Source organism: Limulus polyphemus, unplaced genomic scaffold (genome assembly GCF_000517525.1).
Source record: "Limulus polyphemus unplaced genomic scaffold, Limulus_polyphemus-2.1.2 Scaffold22, whole genome shotgun sequence".
Classification (NCBI taxonomy): Eukaryota; Metazoa; Arthropoda; class Merostomata; order Xiphosura; family Limulidae; genus Limulus; species Limulus polyphemus.
In genome coordinates this window covers 709845-728189 of record NW_013665632.1, presented here as the reverse complement: position 1 = coordinate 728189, position 18345 = coordinate 709845, and the positions used below count along the sequence as shown (strand labels likewise).

Here is an 18345-nt window from a genome sequence, read left to right as displayed (position 1 = left end):
CAACGAATAGTGGGATTGACTGTCACATTATAACGCCCCTACGGCTGAAAGGGCGAGCACGACCCTCGGATTGCGAGTCGAGCGCCCTAACCACCTGGCCATGCCGGGCCAAACATAGATAGACACACACACATGCGGATCCGATTACCAACAACCCACCTCTTCCGGGGGCGAGGGTAATGAAATGCATCTGAATCTTTACATAAGTAGAAACCTGTTGTTTTATTGTATTGAAATATTTAGTAAGTGTTGTTTACATTAGATTTCATTCTTTCACTGCATTTCAGTTTTTAGGAGTAAAATTCAACAATGAAACCCAAATTTACAATCGTTCGTATTAACAAAGATTTATGTAAAGGTACTTACCATGGAAATCAATAGCAAGGTTACTTTCTAAGTAAAGGAAATTACCAGAAAATCAGTAACAAGGTTACTTTCTGTGTGAAAGAAATTACCAAGGAAATCAGTAACAAGATTACTTTCTACGTAAAAGAAATTACCAGAAAATCAGTAACAAGGTTACTTTCTAATTAAAGGAAATAACCCAGGAAATCATTAACAAGATTACTTTCTATGTAAAGGTACTTACCCAGGAAATCAATAACAATTTTATTTTCTATGTAGAATACATTACTTAGGAAATAAATAACAAGGTTACTTCTGTGTAAAAGAAATTACTCGGGAAATTAATAACAAGGTTACTTTCTGTGTAAAAGAAATTACCTAGGAAATCAATAATAAGGTTACTTTCTAATTAAAGGAAATAACCCAGGAAATCGTTAACAAGATTACTTTCTATGTAAAGGTACTTACTCAGGAAATCAATAACAATGTTACTTTCTATGTAAAATAAATTACTTAGAAAATCATTAATAAGGTTACTTTCTATGTAAAGGAAATTACCCAGGAAATCAATAACAAAGGTACTATCTACGCAACAGTACTTGCCCAGAAGATCGGTAACAAGGCTACTTTCTATGAAATGGCACTTACCCACAAAATTAATAATATATATATGTAATTTCTATGTAACTGTACATACCCAGGAAATCAGTAACAGTTACTTTCTTTGTAACGGTGCTTACCCAGGTCCTCAATAATGTCGCTAATTTTCTAAGTATCGGTACTTACACAGGAAATTTAAAACAGGGGTACTTTCTATGTAACAATACATTATAACTAGGAAATTAGTAACACGATTGTCTTATTTAACGATACGTACCCGTAAAATATTTAAAAAACTTTATATGTAACGTTACTTCCCAGGATATCAGAAACAAGGCTACTTTCGATTAATCGGTATTCACCAGGAAATCAATAACAAAAATACTTCTAATGTAACGGTACCTACCCAGGAAATATGTAACCCAGATGCTTTTTTTTAGTTGAGGTTCTTACCCAGAATATCAGTAATTAGGTTACTTTCTACGTAACGGTACCTTCCAGGGAAAGCAGTAACAAGGTTTACTTTCTTGGTAGCGCTAGTATTTAGGAAATGGAAACTACATTCTATGTAATGGTACTTATTTAGGAAATCAGTAACAAGATTACTTTATATGTAACAGTACTTTCCTAAGATATTAGCGCCCCCAGTGGCAGATCGGTATTTCTGTGAATTTACAACGCTAGAATCCAGGTTTCGACACCCGTGGTGAGCAGTGCACAGTTAGCCCATTGTGTAACTTTGTGCTTAACTTCAAACAAACAAACCTAAGATATTAGTAATAAGGTTATTTTCCAAAGTGGCGCCCTCTTTAATCAATGTACATTTATGTAATTATGAAAAACAATGATTACAAAATTGCCTTCCACAGTTTAAACAACTCAATTATCGTAAATATGTGGATGACACGTTTACTATCCTTAAGAACTCTTAACAAGCTTCCCAATTTCTTCAATATTTGAACAGTAGACATAGCAGTTTAAGGTCCCCAATAAGGAATATCACCAAAATCATAAACTATCATATTTTGACACTTTGATTAGTAATAACAATGGTCACATCCAGTGTGAAATGTACCATAAAAATATTTACTGGCTTCTCCAACTTTATTACAAATATATTAAAGTTAAATTGAGTTAAAATCTTGTTCCTTTGTGCATATAAAATATTTTTCACATATGAGACTTTGCGTAAAGAATTTAATAACATTAAATAATTCTTATGTAAAAACGATTTTCCTATTTATGTCATAGATAGAATATTTCGTAATAATTTGAATAAGCGAAGTTATAGTAAATCGCACATTTGAAGTTTCTAAATATCCTGCTCTTATCATTTTATTTTACAATATATGCGTAAACATTCTTTAATTATAAAAAATCAATTTGAAATGTTATCTCCAGATGCTGCTGCGGCATGTGTTTAAACCCAATTATCGTTTACAGTTGTTGTTTTTAAGATTTAAGAACCGGATTCCTGCTTTAAAGTCACTAAATATAATTTGTAAATTTACTTTTCCTACTGCCATCAAGGCTATATCGGGTCCACTAAAAGAAACTTGTTAACGCGATTGAAAGAACTTGCTTTTATATGTTTTGTGTTAAGCTCAAAGCTACACAATGGGTTAGATGTGCTGTACCCACCACGGGTATTGAAATCCGGTTTCTAACGTTATAAGTGTTCAGACTTACCGCTATCCCACCGAGGGGCAAGAACATGGTAGCCTAAGATCCTCTATTAAATCAAGTATAGTTGAACGTGCCCTAAAATAATGTCACGTGTTATCCAGTCTAATTTGTTAAGATCTTAGCCTGAGTCAATGACGAACAAAATCTCCGAATAAAAGAGATTTTGTTAATTCACAAGCTGAGACCTGAAATTAATTGCTTAGGATCAAACATTTGTCTGCTTCTAGTCTTATAAAATAAAGTTGTCTAATCACTAACAAGTATATTTTCTGTGTTAGAGTGCTTACCCAGAAATTTAATAACAAGATTGCATTCTATGTAACGGTAATTTCCCAGAAAATCAATAACTATGTATATTCTATATAACGGTAACTTCCCAGGAAATCAACAACACGGTTAAATTTTATGTAACGGTAATTTCCAGGTATTATAAAAGTGTCATTTAATCCCTTAGAGTTGATAATGGCTGGTAGGATACTGCTGACTGGCTATCTTTCCTCTTGTTAGTGGCTCAAATAAGATCTTAGGAGGGACGTCGGCAGACACCACTAGTTTCTTCGACATGCCCCCTGTAGGTCTACGGACTTATAACGCTAGAAACCTGGTTTCGATACCCGTGGTGCGCAAAGCACAGATAGCACGTTGTTTATTTTTGCTCTTAACTACAACAAACCAAACTCTTCGACATAAATACAAAAACAAATACTTCACTTCATTCTCCTCTTCTGATTAATTTATCTTTTTGTCAGTCAACATAACTGTATACGTTATCACGTATCAATCATTCTATATCTAACTGTCGCCTTATTTTTCAATGTGATTCTACTTCCTTATAAATGTTTTTCACTATGTCTAAATATGAAATAAACATAAGTCCATTTACTTACAGTTATAAAGTGTTAAAAAATTGCATTTGAAATTCACCGTGTGTTTATCATTTACTCTGTAGATGCCGCTCTTGTAAAGTTTTAGAATATTGCCACACTACACTCTCTACATTAAGTTTTATAATGATAAATTGAATATTGGTTCAACACCAGCTAAATCAATCATATAATCATATAAGGACAAAATAATTCTAAAGATAAGATAAATTAATTAATTAGTAACCGAAAAGACAGAGAGAGAGAGAGACATGATAAGGTGCTATTTCTTAAATAATTGTTTTTATACTAGCTGCTCCAAATTCGTCTGCGTATTTGACTTCTCTTGTTCTTTGCATATTAATCAAATATGGTTCCTTGTCGGTGGGTTCCAGCTCAGCTATCACAAATTTGTCGTGGGCTAACGACGTTTGCTGTTACTAACTCTTATTACAATGAAGCATGATCGTACTACATCTGTCAAGTTATCGTGGAGAATGATGCAAAAGTCACCATGGAAACCGTCTCCATGGGAACCAGCAGTCGCTTTTGGCTTGTAATACGCCATGTCTTAGAGCTCTATCCCAAGGGAACCTAACAGTATATCATGCAGTAGCAGAAAATCGGAATTGGATTCAGATTAACGAACTAAAAGCAAGTCAAGTTTAAACTTCTAAGATGAGCCCGAATAAGACAAAGACACAGCCCTTCCTTCAAGTATAGTGTAAATAGTACGGATTTGATGCTTTGGATAAGACACGTGGAGCTCACATTCTATTAGTCCTTTTATGAATTCAAAAGCTTCTTTAAGAAAAAATAAAAAACGATAACACTCTATCACATCTTACTTTCATCACATCATTGCAATATGTTATCTACCATAACCAGACATGGTCTTTATGTTAGAGTAAATAAAATTTTAATTATTACTTTTTATAAGTGTTTTTCTTTTTGCAAACTAACAAATAATTAAAATGAATAAGCAATATTCAGTGTCATAATTTTTGAAACTTATAAATAACTATTTGTTTAGATTATGTAAGTTATATAACAACATAAAGCATTTATTACACATGAAAAGTTATGTTATATACGCAGATATATATATATATATATATATGTACATATACATGGGGGGGTGAATGTAGACATGACTTCACCTTGAAAAGATCATTTATCATTCAGGAAAATATTGCCTGGTTTAGGGAGAGACTTTCTAACTAAACCAAATATTTTTATTTAATTAGTTAATTGTCATAAAAATAAAGCCTTTTACTTGAAACATTGAAAGTAATTTTTTTTAAAACTGTTTTATCACAGCATTGAAAGCCGTATAGATTTACGAATTTCTTTGAACTTTATTTCAAAATATTGATCTAATATAATAAAATGCTTTGCGAGACTATGATGTTTAGATTTCTAGGCTCAAGTGAAATTTGAAATGTCACGTCGTCTCAATAAATTTGGCTGTATTAGTACCGAGAAAAGAGTAAAAAACCTTATTTCTTAAAGTATTATGTTTTTTTGCTGCAATTTTCTCTATTTTGTTTCATGTGCATCGAAGAATATGACATTTGCATTTTTTTATATTTCTTAAAATTAAAACAATCACAGATGCAACCTTTAAAAATATGAAAATAATGTGTCTATTAAACTGAAACAACTGTATCATAATAAATTTTATGCATTTATAATAGACTACAGCTGAATTTTGTTATGGTTTTCCAAGTGACATTATTAGTGTATACATTCATAGTTTACTTCTTTCTAATTTATATATGCAAAACATATGTTTTACTCGAAGTTGGAATAAAGCTAAATAGTACACTTTTTTTTTCCTATTAGAGAAAAGGGGGAATGAGAATATCAATAAGTTCAGAGACCTCTATTGGGAAGTATAGGTACTATAGAGAAGATACAAGTAGTGTGTGCAAAATTTTAAGTTTCCTAAAAAAGACTTAGTTGAACAGATAAACACCTATATTGGTTTACTAATGAAGTAATATACAGTTTTGACATGAAATTGATAGGGAAGTTTTTATAAATTAATGTTGATTAAACAATGCACATATTTCTTGTTGGTTAGGTATGTGACACAAGATCATATACTTTAGACGTTTATTTGAAGTTGAATACGTCCTTTTTCAAATCACTGCAATTTTAAATTTTCATTATGATAAGATTTCATCAACTATTAATGCAAAATTGAATTTTCGAACTCTGAAGTAACTTAAACTATTTCAGTATATAAAATGAAATATAATATACAATATAATGTAATATTACTTTCTGTTTGTCATCACAAATCTAAAAAAGGTAGGCACCAACTTCTTCGAGAGTTTATTTGTTGCATTTGAATTTTCTAACCTTATTGTACCAACATGCACTGTATTGAAGTTTATTGTTGTCATTGTATCATCTTTCAATCTGTTGAAATTATTTATCTCTTTGTAACAACTTGCAATCTATTGGAAATACTTATGTAACTGTATCAACTTGCAATCTATTGGAGTTACTTATCTCATTGTGACAGTATGCAATCTATTGGAGTTATTTATCTCATTATACCAACTTGCAATCTATTGGAGCTATTTCACTCATTCGTTGGTAAAAGTGTAGCCCAAGAGTTGGCGGTGGAGGGTGATGACTTCCCTCTAGTCTTGCACTCCTAAATGAGGGACGGCTAGCGCAGATAGCCCTCGTGTAGCTTTGCGCGAAATTCAAAACAAACAAACATTTAACTCATTGGGACAACTTGTAATCTACTGTTATTTATTTCATTATACCAACGTACAGTTATTTATCACATTGTGGCAACTTGAAAGCTATTGGAGTTTAAATGGCTCATGATACCAACTTGCAATCTATTAGTTTATTTATCACATTATCACAACCTATGATCTGTTGGAAATTGATTATCTGGTCATGCTAACTTACATACTATCTAACGTGTAAGCTTCTTTACAGAAGTCCGCCAGTGGTTCAGCAGTAAGACTACATTTTAAAACGTTAAAGCCCAGGTTTCGATACCCGTGGTAGGCAGAGTACAGAGTACCCATTGTTTATCTTTCTGCTTAACAACATCCCAAGTACCTTTTTCTACAGAAAATATAAAATAAAAAGATTAAATAAATAAATACTTAAAATAACCTTTAGTTTAATGTTTATCTATTTTTTACTTAAAATAGTACTATATGTGATCAGCTTAGGTGTTCTACATTATCGGTTAGTTTATAATGTTGTGTTTTGTTTGGCTGGAAATATCACCACGTTCTTGAATGTATTGAATTATTTAAGGAACGAATGTTCTGTGACACAATATCTTCAAGCAAAGATGGTAATATATCAAATGCATAAAAGTAAGGTGAAATATCTTATACTCGGAGGAAAATAGCTTTTACAATAGATTTTTTACCAAAAAGGTTTAAATGTTAGATTTTTCTTCATCTCTTGAATTTCTAAAGTAATGTATAAGTTTTTTTAAAAAGAAATCCCCAAGAATGTTTATAATATTTGACTTGAAAAGATATATTTAATGTTTCAAATTGAGTTTTAGCAGCCATTCTGCACTCAACCGTATTTACTTCAAGAGTAGTTGTAGTGGGAATTTAATCTGTTAGTTGAGCCAACCTAGGAAATATTTTATTGGAATATTATAACAATGTGACCAAGATAATTTTTCTCTTTGTCCACTTTACAACTAATAAAAATTAATAGCCTATGAAAAAAAGTACACTAATAAATAAGGGGAAGAAAACACGCGGAAAACGCCTTTTCTTCTTTCTTGTTTAATAATGGTAAAGTTTATTTGTCTTTAGTTAGGATTTGTCTAGAAATATGTCAGCTCATTTTGCAAAAGATAAAGATATATATATATTCTGTTTGGTGATATATAGATTTTGTTTGTTTGATCACAACTTTTCTTAATGTTTGTTTATTCTTTGATTAATTTTAAAGTAATAATTCTCAAACAAATTATTCCTTTGCATTAAATAAAACACCAGTACGTGTGATAGCAAAATGTAAATAAATCACATTGTATACTGCTAGATAACCAGCATATGTAGTTATATGTAATTTCTACCGTATAAACAACATGATTTATTTTGTAATTTTCGTCGAACCTTGATGTTTGAGAAACTTAGAAGTATTTTTACAGTTGAAACGTGGGAAGCATTTTGAAAAGTTTTACTTTCATATACACATAAACTTCAGCTCTTGACATATGGAGTATGTACGTAAATACACTTCCGCGTATTATTTTTATTGGCTACATTTTTATTTTATCTTTTCACATAATTGTACTAAAGGCACATTATTTACCTGGCTAAATATTTGTTCAGTTTTCTGTTGTCATTCTCCACGATATCACAGTTACCATAACAACCACTGAATGACGTACGATTTCTAAGAACATTTCGGGCGAAGACGTAACATATTTTTATTCCTTTTCGATGGTCTTGAGGGAAATCGTATATACAGATATATTCTAGCATAGAGGAATGAAAACATACATATCTGAATTGTTTGCTTTTGTCAATGTTTCCCAACTCTCTGTTTATGGAACTGTAACTGTTTATTTGCAATCCTAGAATGTATACACTAACGGCATAGAAGTTCTGGCGTAAGAATCGACAACATATATCAGATATTTTCACTGTCACTTTTATTTCACTTTTGCTTTGATAATTTATCGGGAAATTCCTTTTGTAAGGGAAATCACTCTCTTAGGAAGTGACATTTTCATAGTATGCGTTGTATATTAACAATCAACTGCTTTATTGTTTCTCCTCACGGGAATGCCCCCCAAACTACACAATGGGCTATCTGTGCTCTGTCCACCACGGGTATCGAAACCCGGTTTCTAGCGTTGTAAGTCCGCAGACATATCGCTGTGCTACTGTGCTTAACTTTAAACAAACAAACCTCACGGGAAATTCTTAAGTGCATAAAAGTCTTCAATTTTTATTTAAACTCTTATTTATTTAATTCTAATGATATCTTCCCCACCACCACCAAGGTCCATGCTTAACTTACTTCCAAACTGTTTACGTAATGACTGCATGCTTGGTGCTAGTCTCCAGAGAAAGTTATGTACTGATCTTAAAACGCATTATGATACAAAATAGGCATGCGTATCGTCGATTAGGTATTTATCTAACTCCGCAAACGTAAATAAACTTTAAAACAAAACAAGATAACAAAAGTCATTTCGAACATAAGTATCACTAGATCTACCTCAACAAATAATCGCCACAAAATCAAATAATTACACAAAGATGGTACCATTATTGATCTTAGAGAATAAATGTTATCTAATGGGTACCAATGTAAAAAAATACTGGTCTTCTCAGTTTGACAATCCCTAAAAAAATTACCAATTGCTAAAGAAAGATCGTTCTGCTACATCTACTGTCTTAAAACAGCTCTCCCGAATAATTCAGCGGTAAGCTTAAGGTCTTATAATGCTAAAAAGCGTGTTTCGATACTTAATCGCATGATGCCATTAAAAGTTAAGTCTATTTTAACATATTTAAATTGTTTTAAAAAGTCACTGAGTGTATGTGTTGAGGCTGGTATGTAACCATGAAACAACTTATCCACACAACCTACCAATTAAACGTTTTCATAGATAGTTTTATAAAACAATTATATTTGTGGAAATAGAGATCTCATCATAAAGGCTAAGTACCCATTGCCATATCCCCATATTCCCTGACTAACTTTAGCCCTGACTTCTGTTTCAGAAATAAAAACATTATCCGGGAAATGTAAAAGACAACGTAAGACGAAATATAAAACTTTACTATTATTGTTTTTCAATAGAAATGTATAATAATCTTATATTTAGTTAATTTTTTGTCATCTAAGACTTTATCTACTCCTTTCGATTTGTAGCGGCTCTTTTTTATCACTGTACAAACCACAAATGTTTTTTGTAAAGATTACTATCCTCAAATTGTTAACACAATGTTCATTCTATCGTTTTTGCTATCATAAGCATCTTATATACCTATCATATAGTAAAAAAAAGCATTGATAACATACAAAAGATACAACAATTCTTTCATTATTATGAGGATTTCAATAAATTATTCAACCAGATAATACAAGTTTGTATTGATTTTATATGAAGCATGTTCTAGTTAGTGATGCTTGTTTGATTTTTGCAATCCAATAGAAAAAAGAAACATTATCTCGTTAGAAAACTATGCGGTATCTGTTTCTTGTTCAATAAAATAGAAATGAAGCATCAAAGTATAGTAATTCAAGCCTCCTTTCATGCTCATGCAGTTTTTATGAACTGTTGTTCTGTCGATTCTGTACTACGCCGTACGGACTGGTTCATAGTCGTCGTTGTTGACTCGTATCTTTCTGTCGGCGTAACTAAGTTTCTAAGAACTCTATTGCATGTTCAGAACTACACGTTTAATACGTTTATTTGTTTACATAAACACGAGTCATTTCCAAGAAACCAACGTAATGGGATTGTGTGATCGTGCTAAAAGTTCGACAGAATTAAAGCTTAGAAAATGTTTTTTAAATGTTTTGATTTTTCTTTGACTGTTTATTATCAGGTCAAGGTGTGTGGTCTTTCACGGTCTCTAAACGTATTCTTGATGTTTATTTTTTTTATATCGACCTATTTTACAACATGAATAGAATCAAACTTTTTCATCAATATTCATACCTATGTATTAACATTTCCAAAGGCTAGATTTACCATTCTAGACTTGATTCAGTCATTGCAGTTGCAGTTAGCTCTATGTTTACACAGCCGTAAGCGAATTCAGGATTCATTACAACATCGCATAATCCTATATTAATTCACGTTGTGTTTGTTTGTCTTTTAGCGCACAATTACACAATAGGCTCCCTGCGATCCGTCCACCAGGGGAAATAGAAACCTAGACTTTAGCGTTGTAGTCCATAAATGTACCGTTGACTGACCGGTGGGATAATCACGTCGTGTGTGGATTTATTTGTTATTTGTATATTCACGAACTCATCCCACGGTTATGGAGTTAGTAGGATGAAACTTGGAGCTCGAGGATCTATGTGGCGTAGATCACCTACCAAGAGGGTTAAAACGCACCCTGAAGGTCACCCAGGCTTTTAGAGTCTCTGAACCTGAATATGGCATCAGATTTTGTGTTACTGGACGTCAGAATCTCGGGGGCGTCGTGTTCATACCCTCACTCACAAGCTCAGGTACCACGAATTTTTTCGAGTGCTTATTCCACTTTGAGTATATATATAAAAGTAATTGAGGATAGTGGGAGAGATTGATCAGTACATTGTGGCCCCTGTGAATCATGAAGAAGCATATTCTTGTTTTTAACCGAATGGGCCACGCCTCAATAATCGTTATGTGTGTTCAAGTAAGATAAAAAATTCAGCCCATAGTAACGTTCCAAATGTTTTGGTTAGTTACGGAAAAACAAACAAACAGGATTTCGTATGTTACTTTGACATTATCGTAGGTAGCTAACGTCAAATCTCTTGAGCTTCTTTGTGTTTTGAAGCTCCATAAAGGTCTAATTATCTGCTTAATTGTTTTGTATAAGTTTGGAAGCTGAAATACAAGATCTTGTGAAAAGAACTTTCAAATTGAGATACTTTTTTGTTCATCATTTGCTTCCTTTTGTCTCTAAGTAAAAGGGCATAAGATAATGAGCCGTCTTATGCTAAATAAATGTAAAATGACAATTATACACCAGAAAGTCCTATACATTTAGAGCAATTACGTTTAAATGGATTTTCGATTTTGTTATAGAAAATGTTTCAAAGGTCGACTTTATATTTTATATAGTGCACAATGAGCCTCTGTCTATAGAAATTATAACAGACTACAGCGATTTTCTGGTTTCACGGTTCCTCCCAATTGCAATTTGTTTACACTTGGAACCTCGCAATGAATCGTCCCTCGTGGGAAGATGGTAATGGGTGTAAATTACAGAATTTGCGAAGATTCCTACAGCTTTTATTTCAGGATTTAATCGATTCATGATTACTTGGCATAATATCAATTACTTTAACTCAGAATAGCTGTTGGAGTTCAGGTACTGCTCTAAAGACTGCATAAGTCTCATACGTTTGAAAAGCAAAGTTAGGGAAAAATAAATGTACGATTCTAACAACCTGCCTAGATTTTACAAACAGGCACACTTCTCTGAAAATATACGTTTGGACGTTTTGAATAACATAACACAAAACATAAATACACATTTTACATAATAATTTGCAAATCGCCTCAGGAGAAGGAAGGTTTTTCTTCCTTAAGCGCAAAAGTTATCTAAACATACACGTTACAAATGTATCGGATATTTTTAGAGTCTGAAAATTGAAGTAAAACACTGAGGTATTTCATTAGTCCGAATGTTGAATAACGCTTTGTACTTTAAGTTTACTTGGAGTGTCTGAAATAGCAATGAATGTGGTAATTTCAGGAGAGTAGCAACGGCTCCAACTAGAGGTGTGACCGAAAATACACTAGTGAGAGAATCTAAGTTTTGAGTTAACTCAATAAAAAAAAAGAGTCTGGGAAAACAGGGTTTACAGTGTGCAAAAACATTTTACCCTGTAACGAATTTATTGTTAAGTATTTATTTTTAATATGAACGTTGTTTAGATTAAATTTATATTTTAAAATATGTGTAACTTATAGTGTCAGATATGTATTGTGTGTAACAAATTTGTTATATACTTATTTCAATGACAACGTTTGTTGGGATTGAATTTATGTCTAAAAACGTGCCTAGCTTACCGTGTTAGTTACGTGTGGCGAAACTCCCGCCAATTTTCCAAGGCTGTACAATATTCGTGAACGCAAGAATCTAAAGTATATCCACTTCCTAAACCTCTTAGATTTCTTACTTTTGAATGTTGAGTATGAACCATACAAAGTTCAGTTCTTAGGATGAAAGAATGGTGTAACTTGGCTACAACTGTGCCCCAGTCAATAAGTCGTTTTCCCCCCAAATGTTAAATTACATCAAACAGTTGGGCTTTTCAGATTCAATAATATTTATATAGCACACGGGCCTGTTAACCCCTGGCTACTCTTACGAAGCCTTTCTACCCTCCCTGTCCTGTACAACCATTGACCATTCTCTACCTTCTATACCAATATTTAAGACATCCTCTGCAACAACATTATATCGTCAACAAATGGTTCATCAGTCCGAAACTCCATTTGAGATTCATTAACAAGTAAACTTTAACGAAATAGAGTTCTTAGCTCTATTCCATCCCTCTCCAATTTAAATGGGCATGGGACTGGTAATAGTTCCATAATGGAGTATAAACCCAGAAAAACACCTTCCTAAAATGTTGTTGAAGGAAAAGGTTCGGATCTTACTTAGTTGTCTTCTTAAACGTTGATAACATTATCTACTTTACTTCATCATCACTGATTTAAGGCTGCATGAAGAGATTACTTCTAGAGATTGTATTGGCCACCACATGGCTGAGAAAACCACAATGTTATAGATTCTGACTTGTGCTGGTGCCCAGATACTTCATTGTTCGTATGAATGCATGGTCCCAGTGTTTGGTCAGCAGAAGGTCATGTAGTTATAACAAACATTCTCCACATGACTTCAATTCTCCAAACTAATCTTAGTTCTTCTAACAGCTTACCTGTCTGCTTCAAAGATTGCCAGCTCTTCTTAGCAGCACTTTCTGTCTATCCTGATGGCGAGACTATTCTCATTGATAGAATTTATCCTCTCATTCCCTTCTGACCATAGGTAACAATGACAAGTTGTGGGACTCAACCTCTACTAATGGACAAAAACCCGCTCTATTTTAATACCCCAAACTGCAGGTCATTATAGAAGCCTTTAGTTGCCTTTGCTCTCTGTTAGCTGAAGTTCACGTTCAGAAATAGAAATGATTCATCAGCTTGAGAAGTTCTAGACTGTAATTCTTCTTTATAAACCTGTAACTGGAACGATGTTGTTTGCATGGTTTTTGTCTTTAGCAGCAAAAACCAGAACACAGTAAAAAATTTTAGACTATACTATATTCTAAGATCCAGTGATGAATTCTGTTCTCAATGTAAAGTCTTTAAATAGTATAAATGGGCAAAAGTCTTCAGTTATTAACAATCACAAGACATGAAACAAAAGACTAATGCTCAGTCAATAGACATGTGCCCAAAAATTTAAAACAACTGAATACTTTAATCTAACTGTTCTCTTGTATCAGAGCTTATTTACCTGACATACTGTGAGACTTAACCACTATATGCAAATAGAAATAAGGTAAATTTCACCAGAGTGTATTTGTCACCAACATCACCTGTTTTCTCGTATTAAAAGAAAAGTCGAAGACAGATTCCTAAGTGGTTCTATACCTTTACATGACTGATGTAACAAAATATCTATTCGAACAAGCTTAAAATATTTTCCAGAAACACTATCCATGGAATTAGAAATACCACGTAGAAATTACTATGCCATTGTTAGACTGGCTTTATAATAAACTCAACACAGTTCAAAGCTGGTTACCTCCCCACTATACATTAACACACTTGCACCAATGCAGGTAAATACAATTTTCTTTACACTTTACAATCAAGAAAATGTTTGCTATAGTAACCTATAAGAAAAGGAAATGCGGTATTTTTTAAATATCATTGTATAATAATATACTTGTGTACTGAGATATTATATAGTCAAATATTGTCATGTCGTTTAATTCTGAGCTATAACTGTAACAGTTAATAGGAACTGATAATATTACTCTACTATAAGTAGCGTTAAAAATTTATATATTTATCAGGTATATTATGCACATACTGTGTTCTGCATATAGTTAGCATCTTCCTGGTAATCTGAATGTACAGAGATCGCACATTTGCACCAATTGTATACTTTACATACTGCAAAGCTTATTCTACATATATTATACCTGCTTGAGCTTGTTTATGTGTTAACTCTCTGGAATGAGGCTATGCTGAATTCACGGGGTGAAACAGAGACTTGTACAAGTTTGGGATTATCTCTCTTGAATATGCTCATTTAGAATGGCTGTTAATGTAGGTAATCTAAGGATTGTAGGATACCACACTAAGACCTTGATATGAATTAACAGTGTAGTACTTCATAACTGATTCCCTCTTTGTACTACACAGAAGTATTCTAGGCTTTCTCTCTGTTCAATTTACCGACAAGTAAGTGAAACTTACATCCATTCTTCTACGAATAAATATTTTTATGTTATCAGAATGTTTGTGTATTTTTGCTTCTTTGCTGCACACATTATTTTTTATTTTCTTCACGGCATTTTTGGGACCTGCATTTTGAGATACTTGAATACAATTTCATTTATGAACAGATATGGTTTATTATTTTGGGGCCTGGCATGTCCTGGTAATTGGGAAGTTTGACTTGCAATCTGCGGGTCGGAGGTTTGAGTACCATCATCTAACATGCTCGCCCTTTTAGTCACAGTGCATTATAATGTTACAGTTAATCCCACTTTGCGCGTAATTCAACAAACAAACAAAGACGTATTATTTTGATAACGAACAGCGGTTACTACTAACAAGAATACATGCATTTATCCCCCTCTTAAGTAAACTTAAATGCTCATACGTACTTATAGTGAAATATTTATATATATTCTTGATACGCACCCAAAATTTTGATAATATAGCCCACCAAACCCTTGAAATATGTAAAATTAGTCCACAAAGATTATCTTGAAAATAATCATAGACTAAATTTTAAAGTGGTCACTTGTTTATAAGATCACCTACTGTGTTTCACTATACATTTGACTAAATAATGTACAATAGAATACTTCTTAGAGGAGGGGTGACAGAATTCTTCCATACAACCTACGTAAACTCTAACATTAGTTTTGTAAGTAAGCGAAACGTATCATTCTATCTAGTGTTGTCGTTTAATAATCTTTTCAAGGTATATGTGTGCTCCTTTAATCAAGTATAAACATTTTTTTTTCATTGTACTTCTCTAATTATAAAAGTGAATGGACTCCAATGAATGGCAACTTCGATAATAGTGTCCTTTTTCCAACAGAAAACTACTTAGTTGCTAAAAATCTTTCGTTTTATTCTGTGTGAGATGTGTTACAAGTGTGCTAAAGTTACCTACGAAAATATATATTTGTAAATGTTCCATTATACACACCTACTTGTTACACACTTTGAAAACTGAATGAGTGTTTTGTTAAATATGAAAATATCATAATTATAACTAGATGTACTTCCGCAGGGTCCCCGGAAGTATTCTGTTTCAATAGTAAATAAAACCAAAATTAAGAGTTATAAATATTTTAATTTCTTGCTTTTGAAGCTCGTGTGTCATGCTGTGTTGTAGCCTCCAGAGTGCGTAATTCTTCCTGTGATTTATAGCATGCGTACGTTTTACTGATGTCACGACAGTACAAATTGCAACGTTAAGTGTCCCTTAAATGACGTCATTTAGTGTCTACTGACTGACTGACAGACAACATAGTACTGTATACTCCATAATTAAATATATAATTTGCCCTATCATAATGACTGCTTCTTCTTCTGTTTGCCTTTTATTGTATAATTTGTTTAACATATAAAGTGTCTTAAGCAGCTTTTGGCAAACAAAAAAGAAGAAATTAAATGAAAATAACTAAAATAAACATGAAGAAAGTCTATAAAAATATAGAAGTTTCTCATCACGCAGGAAAAAAACAAATACCACTGGAGTGCTACGTAGTCACACTGAGCGATACAGAGTGTCTTCCACCCCACTTTACTAAAAATTATAGGGCACAAAATTACAGTTAAAAGTAATGGCGAATTAAAAAAGTTAATTTACACATATTTAAAAATAATTAGTATTTTTCATAAGAAGACTCTAAGAGAACCGAGGAAGACTTGAAGTTTCTATTTCTGCTCTTTAAACATTCATGTCTTGCTTCGTTTTCTAGGATTCTGTCTTTTATCTTTCACCTTTGTTTACTGTCATTAAGGTCTCCTCTCTGATTGCCTTTTTTGTTCTTATTCAGCATTTTTATCCTTTCGTAGTTTTGATCTTTTTTTATTGATAATTTTCTGTTTCGAATTTTTATTCTTTTTTTTAACATTATTATCTAATAATAATGCTGTAAGTATTTCAATACCACGCACGTCTGAATCACGAAGATTTTTGGTCGGTAGTTTAACAATATCTAGTTTTGAAAATACTTCTACCAAATGGAAATATTAATTGACATTAGAAGTTTTAATTTGACAACTTAATATCTTATTTAAACAAACACGACTAATAATGTGAGATATAGCAATATATCAAACCTAAATAATATCAAAGAATAAGTAATCAAGTTATCACCTATTTATCCCATACAGATTATTGTAAAACAATAATAGAATGATTAAAATCTATCTCTTTGTAATTTCTTAAATATGAAAGCAAAGAGAACACAAATTATCATGCAATAAAACCATCTATTGTTAAAATTCTGCTATTGTTTACAATATGATTAAGATTTTGTTCTTAAGCGTTTTATTTCAATATAAACAAAAAAGAGGTTTTTAAACTACAGAAAGAAAGTTCTAAAAATTTTACTTTCCTATGTTTTTCTTTTTTTATGTCTAGGTGATGGCTTTTAGAAGTGACTATATAACAAGTACAGTTTTGAGCCTTTGTGGGATCAAGTACAAGCATTACCTATTGCGATCACAGCGCCCTCTAATTTGGTATTGCCGTTTCTTGTTGTTATTGATTTAAAACAAAAGATTTCAAATGATGACATTAAAATGGGAAAAGCTATCACCAGCTGAGTTTCAGCAGCTTCAAGATTATATTCAGTGTAAGTATCAATATTAAATATTAATTGTAATTTTGTTTAATATATTGATTATTGTTGGTGCTGATAATACATTAAAAAGTACAGTGGAATGTATGAACTCGTGTTAGACTGAATTCAAGTCCATAATGTTTTTATTATAATTCAAATGTAATTATTTTTTGATATTCAATAATTCATATGTTTATTCTGATAAACAGTATATAGTTTTATTGATATATCATATTATTATTTCAGTCATCAAATCTTTCTGTCAGTTTCACTTTATGATTCTGTTTTAACAAAATATCTCTATCTTTCTGTTTCAACAAATACTATTAATTTTTCACCACCATATATATTCATATATCATTAACTACATTTGTTGAATGTTTTAATTTCTATTCACATAAGTAAAGATAATAAAATTTTTAATTCTTGAAAATTTCTATCCCAATTTTTTATTAACAGAAATCAATAGCTACAATTTTAGTAAATTGTCAGGCATAATCGTATTGCTGTCGAAACAAGTAAAAGTGTTTAAACCTTTCATAAGTATTATTTTCGAAATTTATTGCAGACTAACACAATTAAAATAGCTCCTAGCTTCAATCAGTTCAGAACGTGATTAAAGTAGTTCATAGCTACGAACAGTATTAAACATGATTAAAGTAGTTCCTAGCTTCAATCAACACAGAACTTGGTAAAAGCAGTTCCTAGCTTCAATCAACACAGAATGTGATTAAAGTAGTTCCTAGCTTCAATCAACACAGAACGTGATTAAAGTAGTTCACAGCTACAATCAATACAGAACATGATAAAAGTAGTTCCTAGCTGTAATCAACACAGAACATGATTAAAGTAGTTCCTAGCTACAATCAACACAGAACATGATAAAAGTAGTTCCTAGCTGTAATCAACACAGAACATGATTAAAGTAGTTCTTAGCTACAATCAACACAGAACGTGATAAAAGCAGTTCCTAGCTGTAATCAACACAGAACATGATTAAAGTAGTTCCTAGCTACAATCAACACAGAACGTGATAAAAGCA

General features: G+C 32.2%; 1 protein-coding gene across 6 annotated transcripts in view; it reads left to right on the top strand.

Annotated features, from left to right (window-relative positions):
* The window catches only part of LOC106458351 (diacylglycerol kinase 1-like), a 346054-nt gene that overhangs the window by 188166 nt on the left and 139543 nt on the right, over window positions 1-18345 (top strand). For all 6 annotated transcript variants that reach the window (XM_022384776.1, XM_022384764.1, XM_022384755.1 and 3 more), the window contains one exon: window positions 17102-17315. In XM_022384776.1, coding sequence (XP_022240484.1) covers window positions 17249-17315 — 67 coding nt within the window. In that variant the 5' untranslated portion in view covers window positions 17102-17248. The remainder of the gene's footprint in view (window positions 1-17101; window positions 17316-18345) is intronic.